The sequence below is a fragment of the Dendrobates tinctorius genome, unplaced genomic scaffold (genome assembly GCF_039654945.1).
Source record: "Dendrobates tinctorius isolate UK_male_01 unplaced genomic scaffold, ASM3965494v1 ptg000250l, whole genome shotgun sequence".
NCBI classification, from domain to species: Eukaryota; Metazoa; Chordata; class Amphibia; order Anura; family Dendrobatidae; genus Dendrobates; species Dendrobates tinctorius.
The window spans coordinates 24,561,918-24,585,206 of NW_027361917.1; the positions used below are offsets into that span (position 1 = coordinate 24,561,918).

The window sequence follows — 23,289 nt, forward strand, 5'->3', positions numbered from 1 at the left end:
TCACTTGTGGAGGAGCTCCAATGTTTAGGCACACAGGGCTCTCCAAACACGACATGGCAACCGCTAAATATTCCAGCATATTTTCCATTCAAAAAGTCAAATGGCGCTCCTTCCCTTCTGAGCCCTGCCGTGCGCCCAAACAGTGGTTTATGACCACATATGAGGTATCGTTGTACTCAGGAGAAATTGCCCAACAAATTTTAGGATCTATTTTATCCTGTTTCCCATGTGAAAATGAAAAAATTGATGCTAAAAGAAAATTTTTGTTGGAAAAATTAAAATGTCCATTTTTTCTTTCCACATTGCTTTAGCTCCTGTGAAACACCTGAAGGGTTAATAATCTTCTTGAATGTAGTTTTGAGTAGCTTGAGGGGTGCAGTTTTTAGAATGGTGTAACTTTTGGGTATTTTCTGCCATATAGACCCCTCAAAGTGACTTCAAATGTGAGGTGGTCCCTAAAAAAAAATGGTTTTGTACATTTTATTGTAAAATTGAGAAATCGCTGGTCAACTTTTAACCCTTATAACTTAAAAATATTTTGTTTCCAAAATTGTGCTGATGTAAAGTAGACATGTGGGAAATGTTATTTAGTAACTATTTTGTGTCACATAACTCTCTGGTTTAACAGAATAAAAATTCAAAATTTGAAAATTGCAAAATTTTCTAAATTTTCACCAAATTTCTGATTTTTTGACAAATAAACGCAAAAATTATCAACCTAAATTTACCACTAACATGAAGCCCAATATGTCACGAAAAAACAATCTCAGAATCACTAGGATCCGTTGAAGCGTTCCTGAGTTATTACCTCATAAAGGGACACTGGTCAGAATTGCAAAAAATGGCCTGGTAATTAAGGTCAAAATAGGCTTGGTCATGAAGGGGTTAAAAGCAGTCAGTGAAATATTTTGCCTCACAATATGAATCCTCTGTGATCCCCTGCTGTAATGTCAGTATTGTCATTTGCTTCATCCCCTGCCCAGGAGATGTGGTATGCTCCGTACATGGTCAGACACAGACAATTTTTAAAATGAACTTTAGTTTGTGGGAAAATCCCTTTAACCCCTTACCTACAAAGGACGTAATATTCCGTCCATGTGACCCTGGACCTAACTACCATGGACGGAATATTACGTCCCAGCGATCAGCGGCGCCCACGTGGTGAGCGCCACTGATCGCGGCCAGGTGTCAGCTAATTATCATAGCTGACACCCGGCACAATGTGTCAGGGGCGGTCACGGACGCAATGTGCAGCGCTGCTGCGGGGGGCTCTTTCCCTACAGGCCCCCGGATCCAAGATGGCGACGGGGGCCTGCAGGTAGCTGACTTCCTCACTGCCTGCAAAGCGCAGGCATGAGGAAGTCTGCAGCAGTGCCTGTGACAGATCGCTGATCTGTCACAGTGATCTGTGATGTGACAGATCAGCGATCTGTCACAGGACAGTGATGTCCCACCTGGTACAAGGTAATAAAGTAAAAAAAAAAAAAAAAAGAAGTGTTAAAAATAATTAAAAAAAAAAAAAAATCGCTAAATAAATTAGTAAAAAAAAAAAAAAAAAAAATATTCCCCAATAAATCCATTTTTTCAAAATAAAAAAAACCAAAAACAATAAAAGTACACATATTTGGTATCGCCGCGTCCGTAATGACCTGCCCTATAAAACTGTCCCATTAGTTAACCCCTTTAGCGAACCCCTTAAAAAATAAAAATAAAAAACGAAGCAAAAAATAATGATTTATTATCATACCACCGAACAAAAAGTGCAATAACACGCGATCAAAAAGACGCATATAAATATCCATGGTACCGCTGAAAACGTCATCTTATCCCGCAAAAAACGAGCTGCCATACAGCATCATCCGCAAAAAAATAAAAAAGTTATAGCTCGCAGAATAAAGCGATGCAAAAATAATTATTTTTTATATAAAATTGTTTTCATTGCAAAAAGCCGACAAAACATAAAAAAACGACCTAAATGAGGTATCGCTGTAACCGTACTGACCCGAAGAATAAAAATGCTTTATCAATTTTACCGCACGCGGAACGGTGTAAACGCACCCCCCAAAAGAAATTCATGAAACGCTGGTTTTTGTTCATTCTGCGTCCCAAAAATCGGAATAAAAAGCGATCAAAAAATGTCACGTGCCCGAAAATGGTACCAATAAAAACGTCAACTCGTCCCGCAAAAAATAAGACCTCACATGACTCGGTGGGTCAAAATACGGAAAAATTATCGCTCACAATGTGGTGATGCAAAAACTATTTTTACAATAAAAAGCGTCTTTTAGCGTGCGACAGCCGCCAAACATAAAAACCGCCATAAATCGTAAATCAAACCCCCCGTTATCACCCCCTTAGTTAGGGAAAAATAATAAAACTAAAAGAAAATGTATTTCCATTTTCCCGCTAGGGTTAGGGCTAGGGTTAGGGCTAGGGTTAGGGGTGTGTTGAGGTTAGGGTTGGAGTTATAATTGGGGGGTTTCCACTGTTTGGGCACATCAGGTGCTCTCCAAAGGCAACATGGCGTCTGATCTCAATTCCAGCCAATTCTGCGTTGAAAAAGTCAAATGGTGCTCCTTCCCTTCCAAGCTCTGCCATGCGCCCAAACAGTGTTTTACCCCCACATGTAGGGTATCAGCCTACTCAGGACAAATTACAAAACAACTTTTGGGGTCCAATTTCTCCTGTTACCCTTGGGAAAATAAAAAAATTGGGGACTAATTGATCATGTTTGTGGAAAAAATACGATTTTTTTATTTTCATGCCTGGGCATTATAAACTTCTGTGAAGCCCTTGGGGGTTCAAAGTGCTCACCACACATCTAGATAAGTTCCTCAGGGGGTCTAGTTTCCAAAATGGGATCATTTGTGGGGGTTTTCCACTGTTTAGGTACATTAGGGGCTCTCCAAAGGCAACATGACACCCACAGACCAATCCATCAAAGTCTGCATTCCAAAACGTCACTACTTCCCTTCCGAGCCCCGACGTGTCCCCATACAGTAGTTTTCTCCCACATATGGGGTGTCAGCGTACTCAGGACAAATTGGACAACAACTTTTGGGGTCCAATTTCTCCTGTTACCCTTGGGAAGATAAAAAAATGGGGACTAAAAGATGATGTTTGTGGAAAAAATACGATTTTTTTATTTTCTCGCCCGGACGTTATAAACTTCAGTGAAGCACTGGGGGGTTCAAAGTGCTCACCACACATCTAGATAAGTTCCTTGGGGGGTCTAGATTCCAAAATGGTGTCATTTGTGGGGGGTTTCCAATGTTTCGGTACATCAGGGGTTTTCCAATCGCGACATGGTGTCCGATCTCAATTCTAGCCAAAAACGTCAAATGGCGCTGCTTCCCTTCCGAGCTCTGCTATGCGCCCAAATAGTCATTTACACTCACATATGGGGTATCAGCGTACTCAGGACAAACTGCACAATAACTTTTAGGGTCCTGTTACCCTTGGAAAAATAAAAATTGGGGGTGAAAAGATCATTTTTGTGGAAAAAATATGATTTTTTAATTGTACCGCTGTACGTTATAAACTTCTGTGAAGCCCTTGTGGGTTCAAAGTTCTCACCACATATCTAGATAAGTTCCTTGGGGGGTCTAGTTTCCAAAATGGGGTCACTTGGGGGGGGTTTCCAGTGTTTAGGTACATCAGGAGCTCTCCAAACGCGACATGGCGTCCGATCTGAATTCCAGCCAATTTTGCATTGAAAAAGTCAAACGGCGCTCCTTCTCTACTGAGATCTTCCATGCGCCGAAACAGTGGTTCCCCCCCACATATCAGGTATCAGCGTACTCAGGACAAATTGCACAATAACTTTTGCAGTCCAATTTCTCCTGTTACCCTTGGTAAAATAAAGAAAATTGAACCTGAAGTATTTTTTTTGTGAAAAAAAGTTAAATGTTCATTTTTTTTTAATATTCAAAAAATTCCTGTGACGCACCTAAAGGGTTAATAAACTTCTTGAATGTGGTTTTAAGCACCTTAAGGGGTGCAGTTTTTAGAATGGTGTCACTTTTGGGTATTTTCTATCATATAGACCCCTCAAAGTGGCTTCAAATGTGAAGTGGTCCCTAAAAATAAAATGGTGTTGCAAAAAATGAGAAATCGCTGGTCAATTTTTAACCCTTATAACTTCCTAACAAAAAAAAATTTTGGTTCCAAAATTGTGCTGATGTAAAGTAAACATGTGGGAAATGTTATGTATTAAGTTTTTTGTGTGCCGTATCGCTGTGATTTAAGGGCATAAAAATTCAAAGTTGGAAAATTGCGAAATTTTCAAAATTTTCGCCAAATTTCCGTTTTTTTCACAAATAAACGCAAGTTATTTGAATGCAATTTTACCACTAACATGAAGTACAATATGTCACGAGAAAACAATGTCAGAATCACCGGGATCCATGGAAGCGTTCCAGAGTTATGACCTCATAAAGGTACAGTGGTCAGAATTGTAAAAATTGGCCCGGGAGTTAACGTGCAAACCACCCTTGGTAGTGAAGGGGTTAATGTGACCGGTTTCCTCTGCCTGTAAACACGTCGCGCATCTGCTGCCGGGATCAGCCGAATGATTCACTGGGCCTGCTCAGAACTTGCGCAGGCACAGTGCGACAGTGTTCCGCTGGTGGTACCACGCTAGAGGCTGCGTGAGTGAGTGAGAGGTGCGTATAGAGTGTGTGTGGTGTGACAGTGTTCCGCTGGTGGTTCTACACAATAGATTGGTACCAGCAGCAGTTTCCATATCGAGATACCCATCAATGGGTGTCCCAATATGGCGGTCGGTGAACTTCCTCCGCTTGGAATTCTGGGATACGGTGACATCTGGACAGAACAGGAAATGAAAACATTACAAGGCAATTATATAAATAGATTATTAACCCCTTTCCTACATTAGACGTACTATTCCGTCCATGTGACCTGGGACCTAAGTCCCAAGGATGGAATAGTACGTCATAGCGATCAGCGGCACCCCCCGGGGGGGGAATGCCAGTGATCGCGGCCGGGTGTCAGCTGATTATCACAGCTGACACCCGGCACTGTGTTAGGAGCCGTCACGTACCGCCCCCGGCACATTAACCCCTGGCACACTGCGATCAAACATGATCACAGTGTACCGGGGGCATAGGAGAGAAGCACGCAGGGAGGGGGCTCCCTCCTTGCTTCCCTGCGACCCCCGGTGCAGCGCGATGTGCTGCGTCGCTCCGAGGGTCCTCCTCCCCGCAGGCCCCCGGATCCAATATGGCCGCGGGGGGCCTGCAGGGAGGCGGCTTCCACAGTGCCTGCTGAGAACAGGCACGAGGAAGCCTGCAGCAGCGCCTGTCAGATCGCTGATCTGAGAAAAAATAGAGAAAAGCTACAGACTTAAACCAGGCTCACCTGAATAGACAAATAATTTTATTGGATACAAAAAAGACATAACCAATTAAAAACATTTAAAAGGTCATAAACATGACAATAGACCAACCCTGTTAGCCCACAATAGAGCTAAATAACTCCCCCCAAAAAAGAGAACAAATGTTTCACATAAGCAATTTATGATAGCTTATATCCCATACAGACAATACAGCATTCAAAACAATGGGTGTAGATATCAATGAGGATAACACAAAATAATTATTGAATAAGAACATAGTAAACCAACTACACCTATGAAGGGATGAAACAACACTTATTCACTTGTCACCCACGTACTGATATAACCCATAGAAATGCAAAAATAAACATTCCCAATAGCTCCAGTCACCATATGTAAGGCTATAGAATATCCACAAGGAGGGAGCAGAATAGTTCCCAAAAATACATCGTTTCGATGTCCCAAATGACATACGGCATCATCAGCGAAAAAATTAAAAAGTTATAGCTCGCAGAATAAAGCGATGCAAAAATAATTATTTTTTATATAAAATTGTTTTCATTGCATAAAAGACATAAAAAAATGACATAAATGAGGTATCGCTGTAATCGTACTGACCCGAAAAATAAAACTGCTTTATCAATTTTACCGCACGCGGAACTGTGTAAACGCACCCCCCAAACAAAATTCATGAATTGCTGGTTTTTGTTCATTCTGCGTCCCAAAAATCGGAATAAAAAGCGATTTAAAAAAAAAAAAAAAAAAAGTCACGTGCCCGAAAATGGTACCAATAAAACCGTCAACTCGTCCTGCAAAAAATAAGACCTCACATGACTCGGTGGGTCAAAATATGGAAAAATTATAGCTCTCAAAATATGGTGATGCAAAAAAACTTTTCTCTACAATAAAAAGCGTCTTTTAGCGTATGACAGCTGCCAAACATAAAAACTCAGTATAAATAGTAGATCAAACCAGGGAAAAATAATAAAATTAAAAAAAATGTATTTATTTCCATTTTCCCGCTAGGGTAAGGCTGTGCGCACACGATGCGGATTCTGCTGCGGATTTTTCTGCGCAGGTTTGGCTAACTCCACAGGTAAATCCGCAGGTCAAATGACCTGCATTTTTACCTGCGGATTTCGTGCGGATTAGCCTGCGGTTTTCCCCTGTGTTTTGACACCTGGTAATGGAACAGGTGTCCAATCGCTGAGGATTCCGCACAAAGAAGTGACTTGCTGCGGATCTAAAACTGCAGCAAATCCGCGTGGAAAAATCCGCAGCATGTGCACTGCGTTTTTCATTTGCCATTGAATATAAAGATACTGTACAACGCAGCAGAAACTGCTGCCGATCCGTAGCAGAATCCGCAACGTGTGCACACATCCTTTAGGGTTAGGGCTGAGATTAGGGTTAGGGGTGTGTTGGGGTTGACGTTAGAATTGGGGGGTTTCCACTGTTTCGGCACATTCTGGCTCTCCAAACGCAACATGGCGTCTGATCTCAATTCCAGCCAATTCTGCGTTGAAAAAGGCAAATGGTGCTCCTTCCCTTCCAAGCTCTGCCATGCGCCCAAACAGTGGTTTATTCCCACATATGGGGCATCAACCTACTCAGGTCCAATTTCTCCTGTTACCCTTGGGAAAATAAAAAATTGGGGTCAAAAATATCATTTTTGTGGAAAAAAATGATTTTTTATTTTTATGGCTCTACGTTATAAACTTCTGTGAAGCACTTGGGGGTTCAAAGTGCTCACCACACATCTAGATAAGTTCCTTGGGGTGTCTAGTTTCCAAAATGGTGTCACTTGTGGGGGGTTTCCACAGTTTAGGCACATCAGGGGCTCTCCAAAGGCAACATGACACCCGCAGACCATTCCATAACGTCACTACTTCCCTTAATATAATTTTTTTATTTTCACGCCTGGGCGTTATAACCTTCTGTAAAGCACTTGGGTCACAATACATCTAGAAAAGTTCCTTGGGGGGGGGGTCTAGTTTCCAAAATGGGGTCATTTGTGGGGGGTTTCCACTGTTTTGGCACATCAGGGGCTTTCCAATCGCGACATGGCGTCCGATCTCAATTCAAGCCAAACTCGAGCTCTCTTCCGAGCTCTGCCATGTGCCCAAATAGTCGTTTACCGCCACATATGGGGTAACGGCGTACTCAGGACAAATTGCACAATAACTTTACTGTTACCCTTGGGAAAATAAAAATTGGGGGTGAAAATATCATTTTTGTGGAAAAAATATGATTTTTAAATTGTACGGCTGTGCGTTATAAACTTCTGTGAAGCCCTTGGGGGTTCAAAGTGCTCACCACATATCTAGATAAGTTCCTTGGGGGTCTAGTTTCCAAAATGGGGTCACTTGTGGGGAGTTTCCACTGTTTAGCCACATCAGGGGCTCTCCAAACGTGACATGGCATCCGATCTGAATTCCAGCCAATTTTGCAGTTAAGTCAAACAGCGCTCTTTCCCTTCTGAGCTCTGCCATGCGTAAAAACAGTGGTTCCCCCCACATATCAGGTAACAGCATACTCAGGACAAATTGCACAATAACTTTTGCAGTCCAGTTTCTCCTGTTACCCTTGGTAAAATAAAAAAATTGGACCTGAAGTAATTTTCTTGTGAAAAAAAGTTAAAATGTTCATTTTTTTTTTTTTAAACATTCAAAAAATTCCTGTGACGCACCTGAAGGGTTAATAAACTTCTTGAATGTGGTTTTGAGCACCTTGAGGGGTGCAGTTTTTAGAATAGTGTCAGTTTTGGGTATTTTCTATCATATAGACCCCTTAAAGTGGCTTCAAATGTGATGCGGTCCCTAAAAGTAAAATGGTGTTGTAAAAATGAGAAATCGCTGGTCAACTTTTAACAAGGGCTGTGGAGTGGGAGTCGGTGCTCATTTTGGTGGAGTCGGTATAAAATGGATCGACTCCTAAAATATATAATAAATTGGGTACAGTAGTTCAATGCAGGATGTGCTGAATATTTTTTCATAGGAATTTGGGAAAGTTATGAAATGTCCTATAAATGGCTGTTCTATTCCTGATCTAAGGCTACATTCACACACAGCGTTTTTCCTGCGTTTTTTGAGGATACATTTTTCAGCTGCAAAAGCAGATCAGCTTTTTAAAAAACCGTATCACCTGAAAGGTTTTTGAGCTCATAGATAATGTTTTCAATAGAGCAGATTTCTAATCTGCTTTTGCTATCTATCCATTTATCCATATCTTATCTGTACCAAAAAGAGTGAAAGCCGGATAGCACACAGACTAACACTCCTTTTTTTTTTTTTTTTTTTTTTTTTTTTATAGCACCAGTCAGGTACACCTCATAGCTGCCCAAAAGGACGCCCAGGACAGGCATTGCTCGTCCTCAGTAACACATCAACATCAATTGATAGTTGGAATAAACAGGCTGCATTCATCACCACATCTTCTTAAGAGATAAGATATATACACAATATATATATATATATATATATATATATATACACACACACACTATATATATATATATATATATATATATATATATATATATATATATATATATATATATATATATATACACACACACACACACACACACACACACACACACACACACACACACACACACACACACACACACACACACACACACACACACACACACACACACACACACACACCCCGTACAGACCAAAAGTTTAGACACACCTCATTCAAAGAGTTTTCTTTATTTTCATGACCATGAAAATTGTAGGTTCACTCTGGAGGCATCAAAACTCTGAAATAACACATGTGGAATTATAAAATTAGCAAAAAAGTGTGAAACAACTGAAAATACTGTGTCTTTTATTCTAGGTTCTTCAAAGTAGCCACCTTTTGCTTTGATTACGGCTTTGCACACTCTTGGCATTCTCTTGATGGGCTTCAAGAGGTAGTCACCGGAAATGGTTTTCACTTCATAGGTGTGCCCTGTCAGGTTTAATAAGTGGGATTTCTTGCCTTAAAAATGAGGTTGGGGCCATCAGTTGTGTTGTGCAGACGTCTGGTGGATATACAGCTGATAGTCCTACTGAACAGACTGTTAGCTGCTATTTTATTGCTATAATACAAATTCTAAGTAAAGAAAAACGAGTGGCCATCATTACTTTAAGAAATGAAGGTCAGTCAGTCCGAAAATTTGGGAAAGCTTTGAAAGTGTCCCCAAGTACAGTGGCAAAAACCATCAAGCACTACAAAGAAACTGGCTCACATGAGGACCGCCCCAGGAAAGGAAGACCAAGAGTCACCTCTGCTGCGGAGGATAAGTTCATCCGAGTCACCAGCCTCAGAAATCGCAGGTTAACAGCAGCTCAGATTAGAGACCAAGTCAATGCCACACAGAGTTCTAGCAGCAGACACATCTCTACAACAACTGTTAAGAGGAGACTTTGTGCAGCAGGCCTTCATGGTAATATAGCTGCTAGTAAACCACTGCTAAGGACAGGCAACAAGCAGAAGAGACTTGTTTGGGCTAAAGAACACAAGGAATGGACATTAGAGCAGTGGAAATCTGTACTTGGGTCTAATGAGTCCAAATTTGAGATCTTTAGTTGCAACCACCGTGTCTATGTGCGACGTAGAAAAGGTGAACGGAAGGACTCTACATGCCTGGTTCCCACCGTGAAGCATGGAGGAGGAGGTGTGATGGTGTGGGGTGCTTTGCTGGTGACACTGTTGGGGATTTATTCAAAATTGAAGGCATACTTAACCAGCATGGCTACCACAGCATCTTGCAGTGGCATGCTATTCCATCCGGTTTGCGGTTAGTTGGACCATCATTTATTTTTCAACAGGACAATGACCCCAAACACACCTCCAGGCTGTGTAAGGGCTATTTGACCAAGAATGGATGGAGAAGTTAATTACTGATTGTAACCAAGTATTTTCTTATTCCAGGTGGACAATAACTTAAACCTTGACCTGTCTGATGATGAGGAGCTAAGGGAACAGCTAGACATGCATTCAATAATCGTGTCCTGCATAAACGATGAGCCGCTCTTCACCGCCGAGCAGGTAAATAAAGATCTCCTATTACCTGGCTTTATCGAATAACCCTTTGTTCACACTTACATTACTTCTCGATCAGGTTTCTTTTAGACATCCAAAAAAGTATAACCCTCAAACAAATGGGTCTTGTAGAGGGACAGTAGCTCTTTTTAGAATAATAGAGTTTGTCCATAGTGGTGTACAACCTTCTTATTACATTCATTCCACCTAACAATCGATCGCTTTAGGTTCTTACCCGGCGTGTAATCACTGACCCGTGGAGGGTTGTGCAACCTGAAATGTCTGATTTATGCTAATGACCAAGTCGTAAGCTGATTTTTGGTGTGCCTCCTGCAGAGGAAATGGACATTACAATATTTGTTTCAGTGTATTAATGTGGTGCCAGATTCCATGCCTAAAATTCCCATACATTCGCTGCATGTGAATGAGGTTCTTTGGACAAGCATGCTGATTGTTTCTTTGCATTCGGCATGACAAAGCGAAGGATTAGCCCAATGAGCAGCAATGGAGCTGGGCTTTGTGCTAATTCACGGCACCTTTTATCGGCATCCTCTTGTGAAATGTTCTTCAGCTCCATGGAGTGTGAACATGGCCTAGTGCGACACACCTTGTTTGATATATCGTTAAGAAACCTCTCCATATAGGGCCTATATATATATATATATATATATATATATATATATATATATATATATATATATATATATTATATGGCCAATATATTAACCGTTCCAATCTTTGATTTTCCTTGTTAAAGCATTTTTTATTTTATTTTACCGCTGGAGTGGTGCTTCATATCTAAAGCCCCCGTTACACACTGCGATATCGCTAGCAATATCGCTGTAAAGTCACCGATTTTGTGACGTAGCAGCGATAATGCTAGCGATATCGCTACATGTGATACTTACCTCCGACCGGCTCCCCCGCTGGTTATCGCTGGTCGCGCGAGAAGGTCCTGGACCATTTCTCGTCGTCAGCTTCCTGCGGCGCTTCCTGCTGTGACGACGAGCGACGCGTGGACGCGGGCGGGAGGACGTCAGGATCGCCGCGTCTGACAGGTAAGTAGCGACCCCCGACCCCTGCGATGTCGCTGGTGAGATCTGCCTGTGTGGCAGCTCACTAGCGACCACTTAGCTATGCACCAGCGATCCATATCGCTATGTGTAACGGTACCCTAAGTCGCCTGGTACTCGCCTACCAGCATCTTTATCTGTCATCACCGCTGTTCCCGTCTGTTTCCTATGACCTGTTGGGATCACTCTAGTGTTTCATGGGGCGAGCCGGAGGTCGCAACCGAATAGAAGTCTGAGAGCCTCGTTCTGGCTCATAGACTTGCATTGAGAGCTTCTGACGGACGGTGGGTACTTAAAGTATTCAGACCCCATTAAATTTTTCACTCTTTGTTTCATTGCAGCCATTTGGTAGATTCAAAAAAGTTCATTTTTGTTCTCATTAATGTACTCTGACTGAAAAAAAAAAAATGTACTCTGACTGAAAGAAAACAGAAATGTAGAAATTTTTGCCAATTTATTAAAAAAGAAAAACTGAACTATCACATGGTCATAAATATTCAGACCGTTTTCTCAGACACTCATATTTAAGTCACTTGCTGTCCGTTTCCTTGTCATCCTCCTTGAGATGGTTCTACTCCTTCATTGGAGTCCAGCTGTGTTTTAACTAAACTGATTGGACTTGATTTATAAAGGCACACACCTGTCTATATAAGATCTCACAGCTCACAGTGCATGTCAGACTATAGAAGACCTGACAGTGCATGTCAGACCAGATACGAATCGTGAGGTCAAAGGAACTGGCCAAGAAGCTCAGAGACAGAATTGTCGCAAGGCACAGATCTGGCCAAGGTTACAAAAGAATTTCTGCAATACACAAGGTTCCTAGCGCACAGTGGCCTCCATAATCCATAAATGGAAGAAGATTGGGACCACCAGAAGTCTTCCTAGACCTGGCCGTCAAGCCAAACTGATCAATCATGGGAGAAGAGCCTTGGTGAAAGAGGTAAAGAAGAACCCCAAGATCACTGTGGCTGAGCTCCAGAGATGCAGTAGGGAGATGGGAGAAAGTTCCACAAAGTCAACTATCACTGTAGCCCTCCACCAGTCAGGCCTTTATGGCAGAGTGGCCCGACGGAAACCTCTCTGTGCCGCACATATGAAAGCCCGCATAGTTGGCTTAAAAACACCTGAAGTGACTCCAAGACTATGAGAAATAAGATTCTCTGCTCTGATGAGACAAAGATAGACCTTTTTTAGTGATAATTCTAAGCGGTATGTGTGGAGAAAACCAGGGAAGCATGGTGATGGCAGCATCATGCTATGGGGGTGTTTTTCAGCTGCAGGGACAGGACGACTGATTTTGGCCGCAGTCATGTTTCCTTCAATTGCAGAGATATCATTGATCAAAACCTCTTCCAGAGTGCTCTGGACCTTGGACTTGGCCAAAGGTTCACCTTCCAACAAGACAGTGACCCCAAGCACACAGCTAAAAGAGCAAAGGAGTGCCTTCAGAACAACTCTGACCATTCTTGACTGGCCCAGCCAGAGCCCTGACCTAAACCCAATTGAGCATGTCTGGAGAGACCTGAAAATGGCTGTCCACCAACGTTCACCATCCAACCTGACGGAACTGGAGAGGATCTGCAAGGAAGCATGGCAGAGGATCACCAAATCCAGGTGTGAAAAACTTGTTGCATCATTCCCAAGAAGACTCATGGCTGTACTAGCTCAAAAGGGTGCTTCTACTCAATACTGAGCAAAGGGTCTGAATACGTATGACCATGTGATATTTCAACTTTTTTTTTTTTTTCAGTCAAGATGGGGTGCAGAGTGTACATTGAGAAAAAAAATAGAATCATAGAATCGTAGAGTTGGAAGGGACCTCCTGGGCCATCTGGTCCAACCCCCTGCTCAAAGCAGGATTCGCTAAATCATCCCAATAAAAATGAACTTTTATGAATTTACCAACTGGCTGCACTGAATCAAAGAGTGAAAAATGTGAAGGGGTCTGAATACTTTCCGTACCCACTGTAAATTCTGGCTAGTCAGAAGCGGCGCTCACAAGATGGCACCACAGTACAGGAGCGCCACCGAAAAAAAGGTGAAGACACCAGAGGGTGAGTATAGGCGTCGGGGCAGGGAGGGACCTTTGGTTTAAAGCGCCACTCCAGGGCTGAAAAAAAAAAAAAAAAAAAGCCACAGAGGTGATAGTGCAAGAAAACACTTAAATCACCTATGTCAGTTTGTCAATTCTTTTAGCAGTTTTTCAGTGTTGTATCACCCATAGACACCAATGGGAGACTGCAGAAGTAAAAACCGTGTTTTGTTTTTTTTTGTGGTGTTCTTCTGTACTGTGGACAAATCGCATATGTAATCTGTATTTTGAAGTCCATGTTTCGCAAGCCGAAAATAACGTTGTGTGTGAACATAGCTGTGAAGACATGAGGATCAGTGGTTGCTCTTGTCTGCTGGTTTGAGACCGTATGGACCAGAGCTCATCCCACTGAACGCCCGCTGTCCTTTTTAATGTGGGCATGACGCTACTCAGACAACACTGGGTGAGGGTAAAACAGGGTGGCAAAAATTTATTGAACCACCAACAAACAATAACATATAGAACAGTCCCAGCAATTACCCAAGATGGTGCACATTAGAGTCTCACCCTTCCTCTGGTTCGCCAGGATTAGAGCCGCTGCCACTTTGAGGCTTCCAGGGCTGACTACCTCCAGCATTGGCACTCCACTTCTTTCGGCACTTTACCTTCCCCTTGTGCGGTCTGTAGTATTACGCCCATGGAGAAAGGAGGGCGGGTGTTCGGTGCGCTGATCCCAGGTCCATGCGGGGACAAAGCACCCACTGACGCACCCCCCACCCCGTATCCTCACCCCCATGTCTTCATGATAGCCTTACTTTGTGTTTCACCAAATGCATGCCCTTTAGCCACAAGGGTCAGACCACGACCCCATCTTTTGTAAAGAAACACCTAATGAGCAGGTGCAAAGATCACTGTAGGAAGGGGGCGGCAGGATCATCTGTGACATCGTCAATTACGGTTTGTGGATCCTTTATCAGCTGCATATATAGAGGTGTTGCCTGCCATTGTAATCATGTCTTTGCTGATAATGGGCCAGTTGAAAACTCTTCCTGAAAAGACAGGAATTATGAATCTAAAAAAAGCCTCTGCCCAAATTGAAATATTTCAGGTTTCATAGGCAAGCTATGATCAGAAAAAATGACCTTTCTCTTGACTGGGTCATTGAAGTGTTGCAATCCAGTGGGTTTTTCGTTCCAGCACTGTGGTGTGGTGCTGATGTATTGCTGCCATAGCAGCCAGGACCTCCTGAAGGCCCTTATCACGCCATCTTGGTACCCCTTGGAATCATCCATCGCTTTCTCAAGCAATACCTAAGGCATTGCTCTGTGTGTTGGATGTGTGATACGTCGTCCTTATCATGTAACACAGGTCTAAAGACTTTAGGAACCTTTATAAACTCACTCCAAATTTATTAGCTGTGATCTCTGTTTTCCTGGCAGGTTATCGAAGAAATTGAGGAAATGATGCAGGAGTCGCCTGATCCAGAAGAGGATGACACTCCGTCTCAGTCAGATCGCCTCTCGATGCTTTCACAAGAGATCCAGACGCTCAAGAAGTCTTCCTCCAGTAATAGCTATGAAGATAGTAAGTAGATCGATGTATCAAGGAACATAGTAATTATTGCTTCCTTATCAGCCAGAGGATGTGTTCATCACTCGTGAAGGACGGTGCGGTCTGGTGTCCCTGTGGATCAGGCTTCTAGTAGAATGTTAATCCGGTATGGGAACGGATCAGATCACTTCTGCAGTGTGATGTACATACCTGTCAAAGAGTAGGAAACTGCAGGTCTCGACGGGTCGCACCGTGTAAAAATGTAACATTTTGTTTAGTCATTGCATAATGTATTAGTATTTGTTACATAATAGATGCTCTATGTAATTCTTGACCCAAGTCCTGCTAGGATTTTTTTTTTTTTTTTTTCATTATATAAAACTTTTTTTTGGCTGTGAATCAACCTCACAGACCACATGTTGTTTAGATCAGCAGATTTGTTTTCCGAGTGTTCCCCCGACTCCCTCCTGTGAGGTCATGAGAAGACCAAGATTCGTCAGATCTCACAGCGCAGAGTGGATAGGCTTCAAAATACCTCGTTTTTTTTTTTTTTTTTTTTTTTTTTAAAGATTAGCCACCAAGCGGCTTCTCCGTCCTTGAATGGAAAGTGTCTGGATATGTGGCCGTGTACAGTCCTCCTGCTTCTGACAGTGAGAGAAACAACCAGACTCGAATAAATAGGACTTCAAACTGCTCACTGCTCCAAGCGATCAAACACTAGACTTGGATGTGGTGGAAACATGTCAGTATTCGCCAAATACTGAGGGAGATGAGAATGCAGATACAGATGGAAATTGGAGGGATCTACTGTATTATGCGACATGTTATGGGCATCATGGGTATCAGGCGCTGGTTCACAGTTATTAGAGGGAATCTGTCGCCAGGTTTTTGCTATGTAATCGGAGACCAGAATGATTAAGGGGCTGAAACCCTAATTCCAGTAATGTCACTTACTGGGCTGCTTGCTGTCATTTTGATAAAATCACTGTCTTTTTTTTCCTCTGCTGTTAATCTACCAATTCTCTGAATGCTGAGCCTCCACCACTGCTCCCGTGAGTCTTATTGTCTGCAGTGCTGATGTTTCGATAACATCACTAAAGCCAGTAAGTGAGCACAGCTTCTCTGAGTTGACATCAGCACTGCAGACAATAACTGATACCAGGATAAGTGCTGGAGACTCTGCTCTGGACCGGAGAAGGGTAAGTAAGGCATAGTTTATTTTTCAAAAACCTCTTTAAGGCTCAGAAGCGTCAAGTAACACTTCTGATGTAGGGAGAGCAATGAATAGTTTTATTAACGTATAAAATTTAATCTATTTTTTTTTTTTTTTTTTCCATATAGCAAAACTCCCTGTAGCTCGGTGACATTTGGGTTTTGAGTCTCTCTCCCCCCCCCCCCCCCCCTCAATCCTTCAAACTACCGCGCAGAAGCTCTCTGCTCATTAGTTAAAAGCATTCATCGCCTGTAAGTCCATATGCACAGCAATCCCGACCAGTATCTTGTCTGTTGGACCCATACACTGCTTTGTGCATGCTCCTGCAGGAGCGGAGTTCTTCTGCCCTGTGGTTGGGGCGATCAGTGTGGTATCAGAAGCGATCATTGGGGGGGTATCCATGCAAGCTCCACACACTACTGTACAGGACCCCATGCGTGTTGCTGTGATTTGTGCATGAGCCATTGGTTTAGTGTTAAATCTACCAGAAAATGTGATCTCAGAGTGATAATTATTGGCATTTTGCTATATATACAGTTAGAGTAGTAGAGTAAATTGTAAGGTAAGGCATTGGTTTTATGGAATAGTAATAATTTATCTTACTTGTGAATCTTGTTCTGAATAGTATCCCATCAGTCTAGTGTGAAATGTTTGCTCTGATTGCTGTCTTTTTTTCTCTTTTCTACAGAAGTGAAGCAGATGTCTGTCACTGAGTTAAATGATCTTTTGGAGGAAATTGAGATGGCCATTAAGGATTACTCGGAGGAGCTGGTGCAGCAGCTGGCTTTACGGGATGAGCTGGAGTTTGAGAAAGAAGTGAAGAACAGCTTTATCTCTGTACTCATTGAAGTGCAGAACAAACAGAAAGAACACAAGGAGAACGTGAAGAAGAAGCGAAAGCTGAAAAGTAACAGCACACAGAATGGCAAACCGGAGAAGGGTCATCTCCCTGGAACGGTAAGAATAATGTCTGCAAGGGTGAGAACCCAAGGAATAGGATCAAAATGTCAACTCAAAGCCAAGACTTCAGGCTTAAGTGTTTTTTTTTTTTTCTACGTATTTGCCGTTCAAGTAGTTTTAGTTACTTGAGATCCTAAGACCACATTTTTTCTGACTGATCGTCCAGCTAGTTGACCTCATCGCATAAAGGAGTCATGATGGTATGAAACCTCAGCTTTGCGTCCAGCCTCGGAAAGTCATTACAGGCTCCCAGTAACCGAATGGTAATAAGGCCTGCCAACTCTGCCTTCGTGTAGCTGCAGGAGGAGTATCATAGGCTAGGTTCAATCCACATTTGTGATTCAACTTGTGTGCCAGAATAATCTCTTCAACCCCATAGACTTTTGGAAGTCACATTACCAAAGGAATTCATACATTAGATTGGTCTGTTTAATGTTAGAGCGGTAAGATAAAGAGCGGGATAATAATCTTTAATAATATAATCTTCCTTTTATGATGTCAACATACCACTTTAGTTTTGTGCTCCGCTATTGTTGCTATTCATATTTTTAATGTTGTCTCTCACCCTATATGTTTTGTTCTAAATGTATTTTATATTATAGCTCATCATTGTAGTTCGTTATTCTATTAACACCTTAACACATTATCATGTACATGATTGCGGGGGTGTCAATGTGGGATAAAGTTAAACTCTTTTCACATGCAGTTCATTCCGGCTGTATTAAATAGCCAAAATCGGTGTCTAATAGCAGCGGCCATAGCTAAGCTCCAATTGCTGCTGTTAATCATTTAAATGCTGCAATCCATCACTGACAGTGGCAATAAATGGCATGGTTCCTGGCGCTTGCACGCACCAGCTCCCATTTGTCCCTAATGAGTTACCATGGCTGCTGGGGACCTGATGAAGGACCTCATCAATGTCATCTTGGTACTACTGGGAAACCCAGTCAAGATTTTCACTATGTACTGCAATACCAAAGTATTGCAGTATATAGAATAAGCATATGTGGACAATCAGAGGTTCAAGTCCCCCAAGAAGGATTAAACAGTATGTCATATGGTAAAATGAATGTCATTAAAACCTATAACTTTTCCCACAAAACAAAAGCAAACCAAAATGATGGCGCTTGTAAAAAGGTAATGCAAAAACGAAAAATCGTCCATCCTTAAAGGATTAAACCGCTCCTCCGAACAATTTCCACCCTTCTCCTATACTCGTGCATGGTTTGAGTTCAGCTAGATAGATCTTTAAGCCTATATGAATATCTAATTAACCTCGCTTGTGTATTTGGCTTTGGGAAATGGACACATCACTTCTGGCTGAGTGGTGTCCTGCTGTGAACTGAAATGACCCAAGGCAAAGATAAGAGGACACGGGTAGGATCGGGCCACAATGCCAGAATCTGTGCAGTCATAATGTTAAAAGCCAAATCAGACCACACACAGTTCATTTTTAGGAGTCCTAATAATATCTAAATGTAATCAAATACTTTTTAGGTGGTAACATTGGCCTCTCCTCCTTTGTCCATGATATTCTTGATCTTTGTGTGTACTGGTGGTCTTGTCTAGTCTCGCATTACCTCTTATAGCTTACTAACCTCTTCTTTATCTTTCTTCCTTTACTGCTTGCTGTGCTTCTGTTCTCCTTTAGCGTTTCAGCATGGAAGGCTTGTCAAACGTCATACAGAATAGCTTTCGCCAGACTTTTGGGAGCTCGGGTGGAGAAAAACAGGTGCTGGGTTTTTCTTTCTCCTCTCCTCCTGTTTTCCCTTTCTTAATAACTTGAATTTTTATGTTATGTGTCGGTGTTCAGTACTTTGCTCCTAGTGATTAGAGGGTTTTACTAGGCATAGGAAAAAAACACTGCCAGTCTGTTTAGTCGTTGGGTCAGTCTGCGTTTGGCCTGGTAGGTAAAGAGGTTTGCTGGGGTTATTTATGTATTTATTTATTTATTTATTTTGCTTCATCTACTTTAAAATGACACAATAATCCTTACCTGCTGCAGCTTCAGGACTGCTTTTCTGCTGATGCATTTGCAGAGGTGATGACCTGACCCAAAGGGTGTGACCACTGCAGGTTTTTCATGTGACTATATAGGCATGACCCCTGAGTCCAGTGATTGACTCTGGCAATATTTATACAAAGCATGCCTGTTTGGGAAAAAAAAAAAAAAATCCCTTTCAACACTGATTTTCTTCTGTAGGGAACCTTTTTCATAAAGCGTTTGTGAGGAGAATACAATCTACAAGTATCTTTAAAAAAGGTTATTGCTGATCACTTAGGAGTCCAGCAGCGGGGCTTCCTTTTAGACCTTTTTGCGTTGCATTCGCACATCCGTGTGTAAACGGTCCGAAGACTCAGTCCCGGTCACCATTCTTTCAACCCATACTCAACAGCGTCAAAGGTAATATATGAGGTTGTCAAGTTTGGGACAGAAGACCTGCAGCTAGTCCATGAATCCAGCTTTGAAAAAAAAAATGTCTAAAGTAGACAAACCATTTAGAAACGACCTTTCACTTCTGGGAAAAACTCCAAACATAGCAACATAAAATAGAAAACTTTTCTCAAACACATAAGTGGCAAAAGAGAGTATTTCCCTATTACAGGAAAGCATGATTTATTTTACTAGAGTAAGCACAAAATCTGCTTCTCTAGTCTGGGAGAAACTGGGAGCTGATTCTATGCAGCATCTGAATAATAAATGGAGTGTTGTCACCAGATATGGCAGAATTCAGGACGAACAAATCTATTTGTCAGGTTCGCTTTCTTTTTGATTTCCTGGCCCATATAATACAGTGGGAGAATCAATTCACATATTTCTTTTTTTTTTCTCAAATTCAACCAAGGGGAAACGCAAACTTGGTGTATGATTTCATCAATGCATCCCGTGATATGCTGTGAATTAGCAAAATGTAAATCTTGTAACGTTTTTCCTTACCTCCAGCTATGATAATGAAATTTATTGTCTACTGATGTATAAGATATCTCTGCATGTTATGCAGCACAGATAGAGTACACAGCTGCTTAAAAAGGGTTAATCTGCAAGAGGAGGACTTGGCTGCTTCTGAAAGGTTAATCTACTAGAAGATAAAATAGCCGCTTGTAAAGGGTTGCTATACTATGGGCACGTCAGCTGGTTTCAGAGCCAAATTCAGACATCTGTGGTACGTGGTCTCGAGTCACAGGGAAAGGTGTCTTTTTTTTTTTTTTCCAGTCTGTACACTGACCATATTTCACAGATATGTGAATGAGACCTAAGGCCTCTGACTTCATGTAGCCAGAGCCAGGTACGGACTGGGGCTGAAATTCAGCCCTGGCATTTGAAATCACACAGGCCCATGTTGTCCCCGTCCTTATGAACCAGATGGGATATATTACTAATATTACCCTGGATGGAGCAAATGATGGTTTTCTACAAGACCAATATGTCTAATGATATCCGTGGCCTGCTGGGGTAAGTGATAGTCAGCAACTTTGTGCTCCATCACAACTCTTAACAGTATGGGTATTTTGAGAACACCAATTTTGTTAACGTAGCAGACAAGGCAGCCCATGACAAGACAGGCCCTTCTGGCATTTGCCAGATGGCCAGTCCGGCCCTGGCTAGATCCCAAAGCCGACACAAAAGAGAAGATGGATGGGTTTTTCATATTTGGCTGTTTATTTTAGCCTCTCCCCCCTCCCCCACCCCTTTTCATGTTTAGTACAGAATTTCTTGTCTTCCCTTTTATTACATATGGCCACATAACAGTAAAATAAATTTTCTTTTCACAATGTTTCCTGAAGTTATTTCAAGACTAATTGGAGATAACACATTCTATGGATTCACTAGTTAGATTTGTAAGATAAGCATTTCCCAGTACAGTATGACATCATTAATGCTGATCAGCCAGATCAAGTGCCAATTACCAGGTAGACATGACCATCTGGTTCCTTCGGTGTCCCCGGTACATCTGTAGGACAAGCGTTGCACGCACCTTTTTTTTTTTTCTCTCTACTCGAAAGGCTACACAACAGCGATGTATGTTTATCTATTGACGATTTAGACTCCTATCTTCACTTTCTGAATCTTGATTATAAAGGAAAGATTCTGTGTTACATGTTGAGGATATTGCCTCTGCTTGTACCCTTAGGCCAGACCCCTTTAAATAAAAGGCCGTAGTCGCTCTATGTAATTGCAGACTTTTGAATCCTCACAGCGAGCGCATCACTGCACCGGTGCCAGTTCAGATGTGTGACCGTAAGGATGTGATTTGCATACATGCGGTCTCGTGCCGCCTAGCTGTGCGCAGCCTTGCTCAATGCAAGTGTATTGCGCGAGGCCGGACATGTCTAGTCATAATGTAGCCGGAAGTCCGCAAAGCACATACTTGTAGTCACATGACCACCCGTTCCCGACACCGGAGAGTCCTCACAACACGCAATGTGCGCTTTGTCTGTTCACAATTCTGCAGCTAGATACACACCGGATCATTTCAGAGAAAAACATGCCCGGCTTCAATCGGCAATCTGATTCATGTGGTTTAAGCATGAATCAACAGACAGACACATAGAGCTTAGAAATGAAAGACAAAAGGAACAGGAGATAATCTTGCTTTGTTAGTGCCAAGGATTTTCTACATCCGGGAGGCTCCTACTGCAGCCGATTGTCTTGCAGCCAGACAGAATTGTGAAGAATAGATGGGGTGACATCGCTAATGGGACACAGTTCTCTTATACATCTCTAATTGTAATATGAGGCAGAATAAAAAAAAATAAAAAAAGGCAGTGTGTTAAGGGTGGGAGTGCTGGGTTGTGCATTTTCTGTGATGTTACTATAAAAAGTAACCGTTGTTCTCATTGTCATTTCATAAATCAATAGTACACAAAAATAAAAAACTTTGTAATATACACACTTGGTCAAAATTTTTGGTACCCCTCATTTAATGACAGAAAAACCCACAATGGTCACAGAAATAACTTGAATCTGACAAAAGTAATAATAAAAAAATCTATGATACTGAACAAATGAAAGTCAGACATTGCTTTTCAGCCGTGCTTCCACAGAATTAAAAAAAAAAACAAAAAAAAAAACAACTCATGAAATAGACCTGGACAGAAATGATGATACCCCTGAAAATGTGACAAAAGGGACGTGTTAAATCATGGTGTGTCCACTAATTAGCATCCCAGGTGTCTACAATCTTGGAATCAGTGAGTGGCCTGTATAGAGGGCTACAGATACTCACTGTGCTGTTTGGTGACATGGTGTGTATCACACTCAACATGGGCCAGAGGAAGCGAAGGAAAGAGTTTTCTCAGGAAATTAGAAAGAAAATTATAGACAAACATGTTAAAGATAAAAGTTGTAAGACCATCTCCAAGCAGCTTTGATGTTCCTGTGACTACAGTTGCACATATTATTCAGAAATTTAAGCTCAATGGGACTGTAGCTAACCTCCCTGGACGTGGCCGCAGGAGTAAATTTGATGAGAAATCAAAGAGACAGATAATACGAATGATAGCAAAAGGGCCCAGAAAAACTTCTAAACAGATTAAAGGTGAACTTCAAACTCAAGGAACATCAGTGTCAGATCGCACCATCCGTCGTATGAGCCAAAGTGGACTTCATGGGCGATGACCAAGGAGGATACCATTGTTGGAAAAAAAAATCATAAAGCCAGACTGGAATTTTCCAAACTACTTGTTGACAAGCCACAAAGCTTCTGGGAGAATGTCCTACGGACAGATGAGACAAAAATGGAACTTTTAGGCCAGACACATCAGCTCTATGTTCACAGATGGAAAAATGAAGCATATCAAGAAAAGAACACTGTCCCTACTGTGAAACATGGAGGAGGCTCACTTATGTGCTGGGGCTGCTTTGCTGCATCTGGCTAGAATCCGTTCAGGGTACAATGAAATGTCAAGACTATCAAGGGATTGTAGAGAGAAATTTTGCTACCCAGTGTCAGAAAGCTTGGTCTCAGTCACAGGTCATGGGTCTTGCAACAGGAATGATGACCCAAAATACACAGATAAAAACACCCAGAATGGTTAAGAGGAAAACATTGGACTATTCTGA

General features: G+C 42.0%; 1 protein-coding gene across 2 annotated transcripts in view; it reads left to right on the forward strand.

Annotated features, from left to right (window-relative positions):
• Positions 1-23,289, forward strand: part of FEZ2 (fasciculation and elongation protein zeta 2) — a 96,806-nt gene that overhangs the window by 59,711 nt on the left and 13,806 nt on the right. The window contains exons 3-6 of one of the 2 annotated variants that reach the window (XM_073557525.1): positions 10,283-10,399; positions 14,941-15,085; positions 16,954-17,222; positions 18,877-18,957. In XM_073557525.1, coding sequence (XP_073413626.1) covers positions 10,283-10,399; positions 14,941-15,085; positions 16,954-17,222; positions 18,877-18,957 — 612 coding nt within the window. The remainder of the gene's footprint in view (positions 1-10,282; positions 10,400-14,940; positions 15,086-16,953; positions 17,223-18,876; positions 18,958-23,289) is intronic. The other variant, XM_073557526.1, reaches the window with a different exon arrangement.